Source organism: Dendronephthya gigantea, unplaced genomic scaffold, assembly GCF_004324835.1.
Source record: "Dendronephthya gigantea isolate DGI-Jeju-01 unplaced genomic scaffold, DenGig_1.0 000061F, whole genome shotgun sequence".
Lineage (NCBI taxonomy): Eukaryota > Metazoa > Cnidaria > Anthozoa > Malacalcyonacea > Nephtheidae > Dendronephthya > Dendronephthya gigantea.
Genome location: NW_021163071.1, coordinates 485,847 through 501,768, shown reverse-complemented (window position 1 = coordinate 501,768; position 15,922 = coordinate 485,847). Strand labels below are relative to the sequence as shown.

The 15,922-nt window shown below is 37.1% G+C and overlaps 2 protein-coding genes across 2 annotated transcripts; both read left to right on the top strand.

The window, feature by feature from the left end:
* Positions 1-59: 59 nt before the first annotated feature.
* On the top strand, positions 60-5,578 carry LOC114530359. The gene is made up of 3 exons (XM_028551975.1): positions 60-304; positions 1,830-2,121; positions 2,973-5,578. Exons 1-3 carry the CDS (start codon positions 287-289, stop codon positions 4,805-4,807), a joined length of 2,145 nt encoding a protein of 714 aa, XP_028407776.1. The 5' UTR covers positions 60-286; the 3' UTR covers positions 4,808-5,578.
* A 965-nt stretch (positions 5,579-6,543) lies between these two features.
* LOC114530355 (kinesin-associated protein 3-like) lies at positions 6,544-14,071 on the top strand. Its single transcript, XM_028551968.1, has 17 exons — positions 6,544-6,657; positions 6,774-6,905; positions 7,622-7,785; positions 7,927-7,982; positions 8,070-8,211; positions 8,336-8,560; positions 8,783-8,857; positions 8,972-9,150; positions 9,363-9,416; positions 9,780-9,888; positions 10,012-10,112; positions 10,616-10,837; positions 11,081-11,246; positions 11,832-11,957; positions 12,046-12,144; positions 12,304-12,389; positions 12,743-14,071. Exons 1-17 carry the CDS (start codon positions 6,626-6,628, stop codon positions 13,247-13,249), a joined length of 2,475 nt encoding a protein of 824 aa, XP_028407769.1. The 5' UTR covers positions 6,544-6,625; the 3' UTR covers positions 13,250-14,071.
* The last annotated feature ends 1,851 nt before the right edge of the window (positions 14,072-15,922 follow it).

Here is a 15,922-nt window from a genome sequence, read left to right as displayed (position 1 = left end):
GTAAGGATTACTAATTATTTCCATGACAATATTTTTCGACTTCTTGCGTAATGCTCACAAATTGCACAGTGCGTTTCACCATGACCAATGCAGTTAAAAGCTTCCCACACAAACTATGGCTGGGCTAGGCTTACAATGGGATGGTTTTTGGACGAAGTAATATGAAATAAATTGTGTCGTGGGTTGGCGACCGCTGTTCATTCTGTAACTGTGTTCTGTCATAGCAGCAAGTGCTCCAGGGAAAGACAAGCGAAGATATTGGAAGAACAGCACTGTCATCGGAGTCATGGAAATATTAGTGGAGGTAAGGCGCTCAAGTTATCTTACATTGAGACATTTTTTCATTTTTCAAGGCGAGATTGCCAAACTGTTAAACTCTCAAGCAAAAGCAATTTAAGAAATATTAAATATTCCTACGTGACTTGTTGGATATACAACAGTATTAAGCCATGCAGTTTGTTTTTGATTTTATATATTTTAAAGGCAATTCTCTTCTTGTAAGTTTATTAAGATACCCTTAATTTTAATTTTAGCTAAACTTTTCTAATATTGCCCATTATTTAACCTCAAAGCAGAAGCTAATGCGATTTTATTTCACATAAAAAACGAGATAAAAAATATGCGTGAAGACTTTAAACTTCCGCCAAACTTGAGGGTCAGAAATTTTGCGAAGTTATTTCTATAAGCATAAAGTAATAGATAGTAAATGCCACACGGAATTATTCCAGTCTTTGAATTCACTGGATAACTGGCATGAATGTGGTCTGGTGTCCGTATAAACAATTTGGGGATGTGCACTTTAGGTGAAGTGACTTTGTTTTTCTTATAACTCAGAGCAAATTTATATGGTTTATGTTACATTCATATTTGTTTGAAATAATTCGATCACAACGAAGGTCATAATGTTAAGTACAAATATTTCCGTATAGTTGCAAATGAAAAGAACGATTTGATATTGTTGCAAATTAAATCACATTATGCCCCATAATTTTGTTCTAAGCAATAACAGCGTTAATAATTAAACAGTTTATCATATCGTATAATAATTTTGTGCTTTATTTCAAGTGGAAAAAGTAATAGATAGGACTCAACATTCGACCTTTGCATTTCGTAGTTTTGACATTTCTCCAGATATGCCCTAATATTTTATTTCTCTATCTAATGCCAGACTACTTTATATGTCAGTTTATATTTGTTTTAACTGATCAACAAACTGGTGTCAGATTCAAGTTCAGAAGTAGGTGCATTTAGGTTTATTGACAGTTCAAAAGCTGGAAAGTGGAAACTGATATTTTTAAACTACACTTGAATTAGAAAAGGTTTGAAAAGCAGGGACCACCTGTTCAAAAGGCATTAAGCTTGAACGGTGGATAAGTTGAAAATGGGAAACAAAATTATCTATCTATTGAACAACTGAGCTGAAATATTTTGATGTAAAATGTTTATTTTGAATGAAGATACATATTTAATGCATACAAATTGTATGATACAATTTAGGTTCAGTCATTCAATCACAAGATGCATGAGGGTACTTTTGAACTTTGGCTTATCCACCGTTTAGCTAAACTTGAAGACTTGATTTGCATCTTTTTTGCAAGTTCTTCCTGATTTGAATTGACCATCTGCAGTTTTGTTAGACATTTTTAATAAATTAGCATCACTTACATGCATCCAAATGAATATATAGTGAACAAAAAGCTAAATAACTTACATAAATAGTGTCCTTGCAGACAGATATATGTTAGAGTTGCTTTGCAATTGGTGTGCTCATTCTGAGATTCAGCGCATGGAAGGTGTTAAACATAGCCTAATGTTCCTTATTATGATAGGGTCAACTAGATTATTTTGAAGAAAGAAGCTGGAAGAAGAGATATTTTGTGATGAAATATGAGATAAGCAGTGCACTTAGATACATTGAGATTTACAAAGACAAAAATTGGCAAAAACAGCTCCCAAGACATGTTGTGAATTTGCACCCAGGATATGAAGTGAGGCGTAGGGACGAATCAAAGAAAAAGTATTGTTTTTCACTCAAGACAACAGATCATGTCCTTCTTTTGGCTTCTGAAGATGAAAATGCTATTATCAATTGGATGGCTACACTAGAAGAATATAATTTAGGTAGGTATAAATATAGGGTTTTAGACTCACAATTTGGTTCTTCACTCAAATTCAATATTATAATCAATAAGGCTAGCAGATATGCCTTTATCCCTGCTCTGAATGATTTTCCTTCTTGAAAGGTATAGTAATTACTAGAGGTTTTTCAAAAGGTCTTAATTTCGAGGAAAATTATACAAACTTAAAATTCAAGCCAAGAACAGTTGATGGAAAAATGAGTGAACTATAGGTCCTCCTGCAGGAATCGAAACTACGCTTTTGCAATGCCAGTGCAATGCTCTTGCCACTGAGCTATAGAGGTAGCTGACAAGAGCAAGTGTGGTTGATGTGTATAGGATGGTAATGCTGGGAATAGGCGAGGGTAAATTGATTATGATTTTTTGCACTTCACTCAATGTTGGTAAATTCTAGAGGTTTTAATGGTCTTAATTTTGAGTGGAACTATATACACTTCTGTAGCTCAGTGGCAAGAGCATTGCACCGACATTGCAAAAGTGTAGGTTCAATTCCTGCCAGAGGACCTATACTTGACTCATTTTTCCATCAACTGTTCCTGGCTTGAATTTGAAGTGTGTATAATTCCACTTGAAATTAAGACCCTTTAAAACCTCTAGAATTTACCCACATTGGGTGAAGTGCAAAAAATCATAGTACTTACTACTTCATACTTTTGCTATTTAGTAGGGTATTGAGGCTTTTAATGCATGGGCTAAGGTAGTAGAATAACAACCAATATAATAACTAATTAGATAGGATTGTGATACAAGTTGATGAATTGGCTGGTAATGATGTATTTAACATTGCAATTGTGTTTTATTCCTGGAATGTCATCAGTATTTATTGCTTTTTAGTAAAATCTTTCTGTGTCCAACCACAAGACACAGAAACCATGATAAGAATTGAAGCAGTGTTTCCATGCCACCTTCAGCTTGTACATTCTGAGGTGCGCCTTGTTAGTGCCATGGATGGAAAACTACTTGGTTTGTGGCCTTTTAAATGTATTCGAAGATACAAATTTGTTGGCAATATGTTTTCAATTGAAGCTGGTCGCAAGGCACCGACGGGAGAGGGAGTTTTTGAATTCATTTCCAACGAATGTTCTGAGATTTACCGAGTTATGGACACGATAATTCGTACAAAAGCCGGGAATACCACTGTGAGACGTCTTGCGTCAGAACGGCTGAGTAATCAGGTTCAACAAGAACATCAAGTGATTAGAAAAGTGAATTCCGTGCCAGTTAATACACCAACTAAGAAAACAAATCAATATGACTATGCAAACCCCACCCATAGACCCCCTCCTCCTCCTGTCCCCTTACCAAGTCCACCAGTATTAAACGCACCATCAGACCCCACCTATGACATATTGTCCCCCGGGGCTGAAGGCACTGAAACTGACGGTAAGGCTGGCAAAAAAGAACGAACGTTGACAAATGATAGTGAGTACAATACACTACAGTTTGGCTCTCCTCGTCCTGTGGAAACCCGTTCACAAGTTCCCCAGAGGGCACCAAAGATGGCAGGCTCTCCAGGAAGCTACGATACACTAAGGTTCGGAACCTCCCTTGAGAGTACTTCAAATAAAGATGAAACGCTGAAAGCCAAGGGAAAAGATGATCAATATGACACGCTGCAGTTTGACCCCCAATCTTCATCATTTCCAATCGATGACAATGTCAGTGAACTACCGCAAAGTTCGGGAAGTTTTTACAATACTTTAGACCATTCCTCTGGTTCGATTGGTTCGGTTGGTTCTATTAGCAGTACTACCAGTAATACGTACGATTGTTTAGACACTGGAAACAAGCGTCTTTCTAATGGGTCAGATACATACGACATGCTGGGAAATTCAAGAAAAGAAATTAAACCACAGCCACCGAGGACGCTAGATTTGGGTGGCAACACGTACGATGCTCTGCAACATGCTGAGAGCCAGAAACCAACAGGGAGAAACTCACCAGTGACATCTCAAAAGCCCACCACCCCTAGTCAGGGGATGACCCCTCCGAAACCAAACAAGCCTCCACCCAGAAAGAAACCTCCGTCAATTCCAAAACAATCCGAAATTGCTCCAAGAAAGGCATCAACCCCTCCTGAGGCACCCACTAAAAAGATATCTGCGGGAGCCAAGCCTAATAAGCCATTCAGAGCCCATCATAAGAATCCACAAGACACAAAGGACAGTCAGAAAACGAAGGGTGAAAGTATAAGTGATGTTATTCAGAAACGTTTAGCTACTACTCAACCAGTTGATGATGATGATGATGATGGTAGTTATGCGTCTGTGGACCATGAATATGCATCCATAGATTATAGTAAAGTTTCAAAACCAGAAACCACTGATTCTTCCGATATTTACACTGATCCAGATCAAGACGATACCAAGATAGTAACACCTATCCCTAAGCCAGCAAAACCAGCAAAACCCAGCAAGCCCAATCCTAAAGCGATGATGAAATTATTCAAAAAAGGACCGGCAAAAGCAAAGAGCGACTCTGATGGCGGTCATTTTGCAGACGAACTGAAGAAAAAACTCGAATTAAAACTAAAGAAAACTGAAGACAACAAGTCTGTTACAACCAGTCAAACTGGTCAGACTGGTAATGATGATGATATCTATGACGAAGTAGATACATGTGATCCCTTCTATAGTGAACCTGATCCATATAATGAGCCCGCTGTGTAAACGTGGATGTCCATTGGTTTAATAATGTATCGTTTACAAATAAACCTAACTCTAACGAGGTTTCACTCTTACAAAATTTTTGGCTCGTGGTCTCGCTTTCATGATATAAAGCCTTGCCTTTTTTAAAATTTGCATGCGCACATCCGCAAGGTCAATGTTAAATAGGGAAGAGGCGATAAGAGCCCAACCCACCATCGTTCATAGCCAACTGTTGCCTGTCAGTAAGTTTAAACAGCCTCACTGAAACTAGAGTGACATTTGAGTCTATGTAGGCCACTTTGTGAAGCTAAAACAAAAAACCACATCTTGCTGGCAAATGCTGCTTTATTATGCCGGCTTCGTGGGCACACCTTCGTCTACAGGAGTATCTCGTGTAGCCCTAAAACCGTTTTTCATTGTTTTAATTAGCTAGCGATATTTTTCGCGAAAATGGAAACGTTAAGTCTATGATCTTTCAAAACCAGTTGGTTTTGAACGATGGTGGTCGATTGATCGTGTCTCAATGACGAAAATAATTCGGTTTTTAGCAAGCAATTAGAAAAGTAACAGGGTGTAATAAAATACTGCAAAATAAATAACTAATTGTGTGAAATAATTCATGTGGGCAGGTAATGATTCTGAAAATAGTAAGACTGAAGAAAGAGAAATTTTAACTAGATTGTAAATATTGCATGAATCTTAGTATAGTAATTTAATATGAAATCATTCCACATCGTTCCTGTAGTGTCCGAGATTAAGACATGTATTGAGGAGTATAGTTGCACAATAAAAAATTCACACTATTACATATTTTGATGTAATTGTATTAGATTTCTTCCAATATATATATACAGTATGCCATCTAGGTTCTGCAATCAACAAAATAGGTTATAATTTGCTTCTTATCAATTGATCATAAACTTTGCTTTTATTAATTCCCAACTTAGTCTCTGATAACCACTCTTGATACTCAAACTCTGGACTTCTTTCAAACAACAAAGAAGCAACGTGCGTTGCAATTACAGCTGTCAAACCCCATATGATGTGGACATTGTCACTACTTTCCCCAAACTCAAAGTAATCCAACTTTCTTTGGCTTTGCTTGCCCTCATGCTTACCAGAAGCAAATAGTCTACATTTATGATATTTCTTTAATATGAATGTCTCTAACGGTACTGTCAAAATCTCACAAACTTCGAAAGGGTTTATACTCGGTGAAAACGTTTTGTAATTCAACACTTCGGCCACGACTGGAGTGACAACGTAATTCGTTTGTGTGACATGTGGCAGCAGTTTGCCAATGATTTTTAAATGATCAGATGCCATACCAATTTCTTCATATGTCTCTCTCAGAGCTGTGGCAACTATATTTTCATCCGTTGAATCTCGTTTACCACCAGGAAAGGACACCTGGCCAGGATAGCTCGATAAGTTCATGGAACGAACCGTAAGCAGAACAGATGGAACGTCATTTTTTATGACAATTGGCACTAAAACAGCTGCTTCTGTGAGAGTTTTAGAATGGATATCATCTAACGTTTGTTCAAAACTCGAAATAGCTTCAATGTTTGCTTTAAATTTATGAAAAGACCACATACTGCATATATAAAAAGCATATATAAAAAAAAATGATTATTTTGCGAAAGTACTTTTGTAAGAAAATGCGGCCATATTGAATTTGGCCATGAAATTTCCGGCATTTCCCACTTCGTCGCATATTTTCTCCGGTACTTTTCTCAGAAACATAACAACATGGCGACGCCAAGGACGCTATTTGAGTTGTTAACGTAACTTAGTATTTATTTTTAATACGCAACAGGACCATAAACGTTTCAAATAATGCAGGAGGAAGACGCAAGATACTTAAAAAGGTATGTTACTTTAGTATTATCTCTTTTAATAGTCAGTATATACCAGTCTTATGAATGAATTTTTGTCAAGAACACAAAATTCCTTTCTTAAATGATTAAATATAAATCTATACTAGACGTGTAAAAGCTGGGACAATTGATGTCCATCCAACAGAGAAGGCAATTGTCGTCAACTATGAACTGGAGGCAACAATTCTTGGGGAAATGGGTGACCCAATGTTGGGGGAAAAGAAGGAATGTCAAAAAATGTACGTTGACAGAGTGGAGCTAGGTCGATTAGCCTTTCTCACGATGACGTTTTTAGGGCTCTTTCAATTCTCTCAAATGGGTTTAAAAAATTATAACAACATGAAAAGCAATTTTTTAGAATCAACAGAACATTTTAAGAATAGACTCAGCCTAAAAATAAAGATAGTCGCCGTTACGAGGTCTTACGCTCTTGGTTTATGGTTTTCCGTTTTGACAAAAGGTACCCCAAAAATAGCGGCATATTCGTCATCGTGAGAATTGAGAAAGGCTAATTGTGTGGTATTTATTAAGACGATCACAGTGCTCACCTCCATTTCTATTATTCTCTATTAAATCCTTTTATACAAATTTTAAAATTTTATCTCCCATTTCCCTTCTTTCCTCACCTGCAACATCTCCCTTTCTCTCTTATTGATAAACACGATGTTCTAGCTCTATTGAGAAGTATGATGAGCAATCAGTATGGTGATGATGAAATATATTTTGAATCATGAGAATTTGCAACACACTAACAAATTCTAAATTACCCAAATCCTGATGATAAACACCACAAAAAATGTCAAATGTCCTACACTGTTTTTTCTTCATCTGTATTTTCAACTATTTTCAATACAATGTCAGTACTACCCATGGAAACACTTCCCATCCCATTCATTACAGATCATCCCCTTGTTTATGCAACTTTTCCATTCAAAACTCGCCATTTTTTTCACAGAATTCGTTTGAAGAGTCTAAATTCAACATCAAATATCCGGGCAGTTGCACAGCAAATTGTTGCCAAATGTAACCTCATTCATCCCTCTAAAATACCAGAAGTGGAACAATTGCTTTATTATCTCCAGAAAAGGAAGGACACTGCTGTTAGCAGTGCAAAAACAAGTATGAACAAATTATATCTGTTGGGCTACACCTGTCCTCAAAACCTACATGCTCCCTAATTCCTAGAAACTTGCACAGACTTAAATATTTTTTACACCTGCTAAATGAAATATTTTAAAATAAGTAATCATTCATTCTCAGGTCAATCAACCAGTTTGCAAGACCAATTAGATGCAGCTGGATTTGAAGGTCTTAATGTAAGTAATCTAATTCTTATTTCATATATTATTAAAGAGCATATTTGAAACACAATTTATGTATGAACAAAAATTAACTTTCCACAGCCTGACGAGGTTGCAAATTTAAATGATCTGGATGAGTATATTGAGTTGCTTTATGAAGACATTCCTGAGAAAGTCAGGGGCACAGCATTTATACTGCAGCTTGCAAGAAACCCTGATAATATGGAAGAAATTGTTCAGAATGGTATGAAATACAACACAAAAATCAGATGTACATATCTGTACAGCATATCTGTACAATCCTTTGGCTAAAGTTGTTTGCTACAGCAAGTTTCTGATATTTTTGAATTTTTTTGCCTTCCAAATAGAAACAGTGCTTGGGGCATTAGCTCGAGTACTACGTGAAGACTCAAAGAAAAGCACAGAACTGGCAACAAATATTGTATACACCTTCTTCTGTTTCTCGTCTTTCTCTGATTTTCATGGCATTATCTCCCATCATAAGATTGGCGCAATGTGTATGTCAATCTTGGATCACGAAATCAAAAGATACGATAGTTGGCAGGAAGAACTTGAAAATAAAAACAAAGCTGATATCCTTTTACTCTGTGGTAGTTGTTTCAGCAGTATTTCAGCTATGTACAGTGTATGTCTTTTCTAAACACAGATTAGTGAGTATAGAAGCCTCTAATGATCCTGGGTTTAAGGTTTGGTGCAAACGTACTTCCAACTCGCAAATTACGGCCATATGGGTTTTCTAGGCGATAAATAAGCAGTAAGTCTGTCCATCGTTCATTTTCCCTAACCATGGCTAAGCTTGCGTAAAGATCACGAAAAAAGTTACAAGAAATTCGTGAATTTGTCTAAAAAGCAAGAGCAACTCTTACGAGGTTTGTGAAATTGCTCAGTGGAAATTGCATGAAAGTGCAACTGTGCTTCAAAAGCTACGGATCCGAGCTCCAGCAAGCTGCAGCATCATTTTGCTGTTTTAACCGTTTCTATAGTGACCGTCTACCTACTGCTCAATTTATCGGAAGACACAAAAGTTGAGGCGAAGATGATAAATAAAAAGATCGTGTATCTTTTGATGAAGTTGTTGAATCGTGAAAACTCGGACCTACTGATTCTTGTTGTCTCCTTTCTGAAGAAACTGAGTATTTTTAATGAAAACAAAAACGAAATGGTAAGTAAGTTGTGAAAACGAGTAACTCAGTATTATAAATGCAGAGTAACTGGAGTATATCAGGATTCAAACATGCACATTGTATTGAATTGTATTGAGGGTGCAAACTTCGGTTGGCAACGTGCAAATGGCTAAATTTGAGGTTTTGAATGTATGTATGGGAAATACAAGCGGCGCACGTGCTTTCATTAATGACATTATCATGATTCTAGGCAAGAAATGACATCATTGAAAAGATCGCTCACCTCATACCAAATCAAAACGAGGTAAATAATAATTATATTCCAGACCTGTTTTTCGCCAAATTTTATAATCGTATTTTTTTAACTTACTGCGTACGTACATGTAATGCTTCGCTGAGGCCTTCATTTGTAGCATGGAGGACCATCTGAACGTAATCCACTATATAATGTTAACATATACTGTCTATACTTTTTACTCTCTATATTCTGTGTAGGCTATAGTTTGTCGTGTTGACAAGTCCTTTTTGCAGGATGGTTCAGACTAAAAATCGCTTTTTTAAAAATACTTTTACCAAGAGTGTGCAGCTAAATTATGCGCAGTTCAATTATATCAGAAGTATAGCATAAGAACTCAGTTTGCCATCGACTTTTTCTTTATTTATTTAGGATCTTTTAAACATTACCCTACGTCTTCTGCTTAACCTTTCATTTGAAACCGAACTTCGTTCCAAAGCAGTTAAAAATGGACTGGTACCGAAGCTTGTAGCGCTTATTGGTACGTATGTGAGGGATTTCCATACATCCTGATTATCCCTTCCTACCCCAAATGATCCTTTCCATTTCAGAGCTTCAACCTATTCTCTTATCTTATCTTATCTTATCTTCAACTCTTATTCAGGAAATGAAATCCAATGTATCGTTGTTTTGTGTATTTTGTACCATATCAGTATGGACGATGGACACAAATCTATGTTTTCATATACAGACTGCATTCCATTAGTAAGTACAACGCTCTGCGTTTTACTGGTTATTCAACTTAGTTTGCCTGCACTGGATAGCATTTGTAGATAGAAATTGGGCTTTGGATATGTCCAGGTGGACCTGTTGAAATATGCAGGAAATTTGAAATTGAATTTCACTTTTCAATTTCACTTTTGAATTCCGCCAACTAACGCTTGTGAAAAGAGTACATCAATGCATTAAAACATAATTTCGGGACTAGAGAAACTAGTAACAACAAGACGCCCGGTAGGCGTTAACTCAGGCTGTGTAGCCGGTAAATACACTGCACTGAAACTGAGCTATATTGATACACTGTAAATATGCGACTGTCCGCGTGGAAAACTAAGCCTGCGACACGAAAAAAAAATAATAATAATCGCGAAACCTAGACTCGGCTACCACAGTAGCCCGAGTAATAATGGGAAGTCAAATTCAGAGATTCATAAAACCGCTGTGCCAATAATACATTTAACACGACTATAAATATATATATTGGTTAGGTTATGAAGATGCTGTTAGAGACGAAAAGTGATCATCTTCCTTTGGAGCTGTTGGCTTTAGCCATTAACCTGGCAACCCACAAAAATAATGCTCAGTTAATCTGTGAGGGTCCTGGCTTGAGATTACTCATGAAACGAGCGTTCAAGTTCAAGGATCCTCTCCTGTTGAAAATGGCGCGAAATATTTCGCAACATGACGGACCAACGAAGGAACTGTTTGTGGTGAGTTCACTAAACTTTGCTTGTTTTTAACACGTGCCATGGAAGTAGTGCTCAACTATTGTTGATAATAATGCGCAGAAGCTTTCGGACACTTCATGGAACTGGAATATTCTTATGTAGCTAATTTACTCTAGTTCTTCTTCAGTAATATACTGTATAAAATATGATGATTTTACAGCTAGACCCACTTATACCATTACGGTGCCGTTTTGTGTTACCATCTTTTTGTGTGTTTCAATTCAGCCATTTATCGCGGACTTAGCAAATGCGATTAAGACGTTCTCAGATGAGGAATTTGTGGTGGAAGCAGTTGGGATTCTGGGAAATATTGCTGTCCGTGGTTTAAACTACGCACAATTGTTGACGAAATTCGACATGTTGTCTTATATCAAGAGTAAATTGCAGCCAGGTAGGAACTGATTATCGTAAGCCTCTTGTCACAGACTACATGTGGTTATTCCTGGTTTTCTGTTTAGGTCATTCAATACCCAGATTATATTGAATGAATCAGGCACGAAACAAAATTCCCTTCAGAAATGAATTAGGCAGTTGACAATATGCAAATATCAGTAAATTAGTCATTAGCTAAAAAAAACTGGCAATATATAATGTATATACTGTGTTTGTATTATCCCAGTCTCCAGATTAGTAGAAATATACTTGTATATTATTCTAGAGTTACAACAGGAGAAACCTTGGTTGTAATAGGGTCATCAATTCAGAACCATTCTATTCCAAGTGTCTAGTATACAGTTGGTGCTCTAGTGTTCATTTATATAAACATAAACTATGGTGTCTTCCCTTAGTGTATACTCCAGTTCGAACTATTGTAAGGGTCCTCTCTCTTTGGTTCAGTGTTTCTATAACTGAAAGAGACCAAAATTTCGACATATGCAACATAATTGCAACATAATCGGACATGTGTATAAAGACGTATATGTATTTCAAATCGAATGTTATATTCGATTACTTAGTTGAACGATTGCTTCAATAGGGGCAGCTGAAGATGATTTAGTGTTGGGAGTAATCATCTTGATTGGAACTGTATGTGCAGATGACGCCTGTGCTGCACTTCTGGCAGAAGAAGGCGTACCACAAATACTTATTGATCTACTTAATGGTAAATTGAGAGATGATTTTAATTATAAAGATGTTCTATAATCAGCTCACGCTAGTTAAACCAATCGATGTTCTTTTAAATATTTCAGCAAAACAAGAAGACGATGAGGTTGTCTTGCAGATTGTTTATGTCTTTTATCAAATGGTCTTCCACAAAGCAACACGAGAGGTCATTGTAAAGCAGACTCGTATCCTTTTGTTTGTTAGCAACGTTGTTCCTAGGATCGTGATAGAACTGTAATAGTTACACCTAGCTTTTCAAAAAATCTAGACTTAATTGCATGTTAGCACACGTACAGTTTATGTTTAAGTTGAAAAAATATGTTTTTTCTTAATATTGTGTTCAGAAGCTCCAGCTTACCTCATTGATCTTATGCATGATAAGAATGCTGAGATTAGGAAGGTTTGCGATCAGACATTAGACATTATCATGGTGAGTATTGAATGAGCTTGTTTACACTATCAAGTCTCCGTAATATCGTTGGAGTTTTGAAGGATTTGCAAAATTCTGAATTCTAAAACAGTGCTTCAAATGGGTTTTGAAGTTTTTGAAGTTCAAGCTGTTACGTCTTTTGCTGCTAAGTTCGTGCTTAAAACCGAACTTACTCTATTCTAAATGCAAAGGTTTCAAAACTTAGAGTCGATGTATATATGTAAATATCATGTTGTGATCACTTAAACTTTGAAAGTGTAAGCCAGTCAACCTTACATTTTGTTACAAGACTCCAAATTCCTCGCTGGAGAAAGAGTGTCAGCAGATTTTCGCACTAATCGATCCACTTTTAGGAATTTGATCAGGAGTGGGCCAAGAAAATACAAATTGAGAAATTCCGTTGGCACAATTCTCAATGGCTTGAAATGGTCGAAGGTCATCAAGATGATAACGATGATGACGAACTTATGATGTACCCTGATGAACCTACCTTTATTGATAATGGTGATATACTTGATCGTCCAGATTTGTTCTACGGCCAACATGTGTATGGCGATATTGGGAGTCGAGAGGGAGCAAGTACACCCGAGATGATGATGCGAGGATCTGGACCCGAGTTTGACTTATACGACGACGAGCCTGGAAGTGACCGTGGTTACATGGGTGGATACCCAAGCCCCGTGGAAGCGTACTCGGACGGTGGGTTGATTAACGGTGATGACTGGGATCAAGTGCTGGATAATAGACCAAGCAGTCGTTATGGTCAACGGCCAATCAGTCGTCATGGTTACGGTGGCGCTGAATACGATGATAGGCCCGTATCAAGACATGGGCACAGTCAGGAATATGGTTATAGATAGGATATCTTTGGTAATTGGAAATCAGCAACAGATAAGTCAGAAACGATAATTTTATGTAACTTTTTAAGTACATATTCCGCTCTGCCACAGAAGATCATCCAAGCCTCATCAGGTCCTTTTGTACCCAGAGCGAAGGCCCTGGTTATGGGGTGGGATTTAAGACGCGTTTACACTAGATGCCTAGATCTGGCCTGGGCCAGGTTTAGGAGGAGTCTGGATAATATGTGCCCAGTTCACATTGTCTTTCTTGCTGATGGTATAAATAAGGTAGCTAACATAATTGACAAAATACTTGGAACAAGACCCAAACACGCCGAAATGTGGTAATACTAGTATGGATACAAAGATTATATTATTAAGTTTTAAGTTGAAAATTAGTCAGGACTAGGTGAAGCCCGTTCACATTGCAAAAATCGTGCTCCATGTCGTGCACTTTCTTCTGTTGGCCTGGATTTTGTGGCCTACACCAGACCTGGACCAGGTCCAGTCCAGGTCGAGGCACGTAGTGTAAACGCGACTTAACTGGAATTGTTTCATTCATCTTGAAATCTTTCAGCATTTCAAGTCTTTCCATTTAGTCCTAATTGTTGCTAACATATCAAGGTGAGTTAGGTGACTGATGTGATAGAATATTGCTGTGCGTGCAGTCAATCAATGATTGATTGGAATACAGAAAATAAAATGACTTGTTCACAACAACAGTTACGACAAAATGGAAACCAGGTTTTAGCGGTCTTATCGATAGTTGCTTCTGCACCCGAAATCAAGCACTTTGGTCTGGAAAGATGCATTTATATTATGTAAAAAATACGGTGTACATCACATGCGTAATGCGTTTGAATATATTGATATATGAATGAATATCAAACATGTAAATATAGAAATGCAATTGAAGTTGTCGACCGGTTTAAATCCGAAAATATAAAGGGGTTAAAGAAAATTTGGATGGATGACGTGAAAATGGGGAAGACGAAGGGAAGGTAAGCAAATAGCCTAACAGATAGCCTTGGTATATTTCCATGATCCTTTGCGTCATCGATTTCCATCGCTTTGTTAGGGACTGTGGAAGAGCTACCTTCTCCGCAGGAGCTAGGGAGCATTTCGGCTAGGCTCCCCAATCTGGAGTAGAACGAAACGTAAACCGAACGCTGTGCAGTCAGTGGTTCACCGAATCGGGCAATTTTTGCTTTCATACAGTTCCATAAAAAAAATTGCGCCGAAATTAGATTAGGGTTAAAGCAGTTCTTTATATGAATTTTTCTAATCTGTTTTAATCTTTTTTCATCAATATTTTCTGGATTGATAGAAGTCATATTTTCTAAAGTTTTAAAACGAACAGTAGTTCAGAAGCATATAAACTAAAACACTGGATTAAAATTTAACCCAGGTTAGCGCTAACCTAGCTTTGAACAACTGGCCCATGGAGTAGGAACGTGGGCGTATGGTTTGCCGTGCCAGTTTTTTAGGGATCTTGAATATAAACTCAACTTGGCAAAAGTTTTGAATCCCTAAGACGAGTGAAATTGTTTAATTAATGTGATTGGACATTTATTATCTCTTAGGATTAAAACGGTACATTGTAAATGGAACTAATATAAGTTGATGTTCGCGGGCATAGATGTGTTTTTGGCCCGACTCTGAACTGATCAGTAGCCCGAGAGCGTAGCGAGGGTTAAAATGTGTTCTGAGGAGGGCCAAAAAGACATTTATGCCCAAGAACATCAACTGTGTTACTATTATATCAACTTTAGAGGGAAAATTTTGTATAAGAAATTATGCAATGGGTAAACACTTCAGTCATTGAGCGGGCTTAAATATAATTCGGCACGGAAAATTTATCATTTAGCCCGCAAAATACACCGCAATGCCCACTAAAGTCAATATAATTTACATTAATTTACATTAACTGGTCTTTGGCCTTTATGGAAAAAGTTATTTATTTACTGTTCCAAGATACAACACCAAATATATTTTTTTGCTGTCCAATAACTTGAGCCATCTTTTTTTTTTTTACACAGATTTGCTCGCTATCTTTTCTTTCAGGCTCCCAACTTGGGCCATTATATTTTGTATTGTCTCCTGCCATTGGTCCTCGTATATAGTCGCACTGTTCAAACTGTTCACTTAATTTTTCATCGAGTCGACATTTACTTTCTTTTTGACCACATCTGTTCCACTTGACAATATTTTTCCAGCCTTCTAGGTCTCCTCGCAGATCTAGAAGTTTGTAGCTATTTAGCATTTCCTTTGATACTTCATATATGATGACAGATGCATTTTTTTTCGACTTGGCCCAGTCAACTGCACTCATACCATCTGGATTTAAATAGAACCCATCTCCACTGGAAAAATCAAGTTCTTTCTTCCCTTCCATTAAATTAATTCCTTTGTTAACAATGTTTAAAGCTGATTCATTATTTGTTCCATGAAACCAATATTCCAAGACATTGCTTCCACATCCAGTTGTTTTCTGTTTGATTGCACTCCTTGCATTACTCATGTTTTCTGCATTATAGAAGGGTATTTTGACAGGTGTATCCTTTTTATTCTTGGGATGCATTTCTACCATAAACCATGTATTCAACTTTTTGTGTTCATATGGATATGAATTTGTATATTTATTCAAGAAAATATTATTAAAAACATTCTTAAAATACTGTTCTGTTGAAGAAA

What these genes read in the sequence shown, in the direction of transcription:
- LOC114530355 (XM_028551968.1), top strand. Translation starts at nt 6,626, where the DNA reads ATGCAGGAGGAAGACGCAAGATACTTAAAAAG. An exon ending in GCAAGAGCAACTCTTACGAG is followed by an intron (nt 8,858 to 8,971) that starts GTTTGTGAAATT and finishes CCGTTTCTATAG; the next exon opens with TGACCGTCTACCTACTGCTC. An exon ending in GAAGCTTGTAGCGCTTATTG is followed by an intron (nt 9,889 to 10,011) that starts GTACGTATGTGA and finishes ACTCTTATTCAG; the next exon opens with GAAATGAAATCCAATGTATC.
- LOC114530359 (XM_028551975.1), top strand. An exon ending in ACTAGAAGAATATAATTTAG is followed by an intron (nt 2,122 to 2,972) that starts GTAGGTATAAAT and finishes ATTGCTTTTTAG; the next exon opens with TAAAATCTTTCTGTGTCCAA.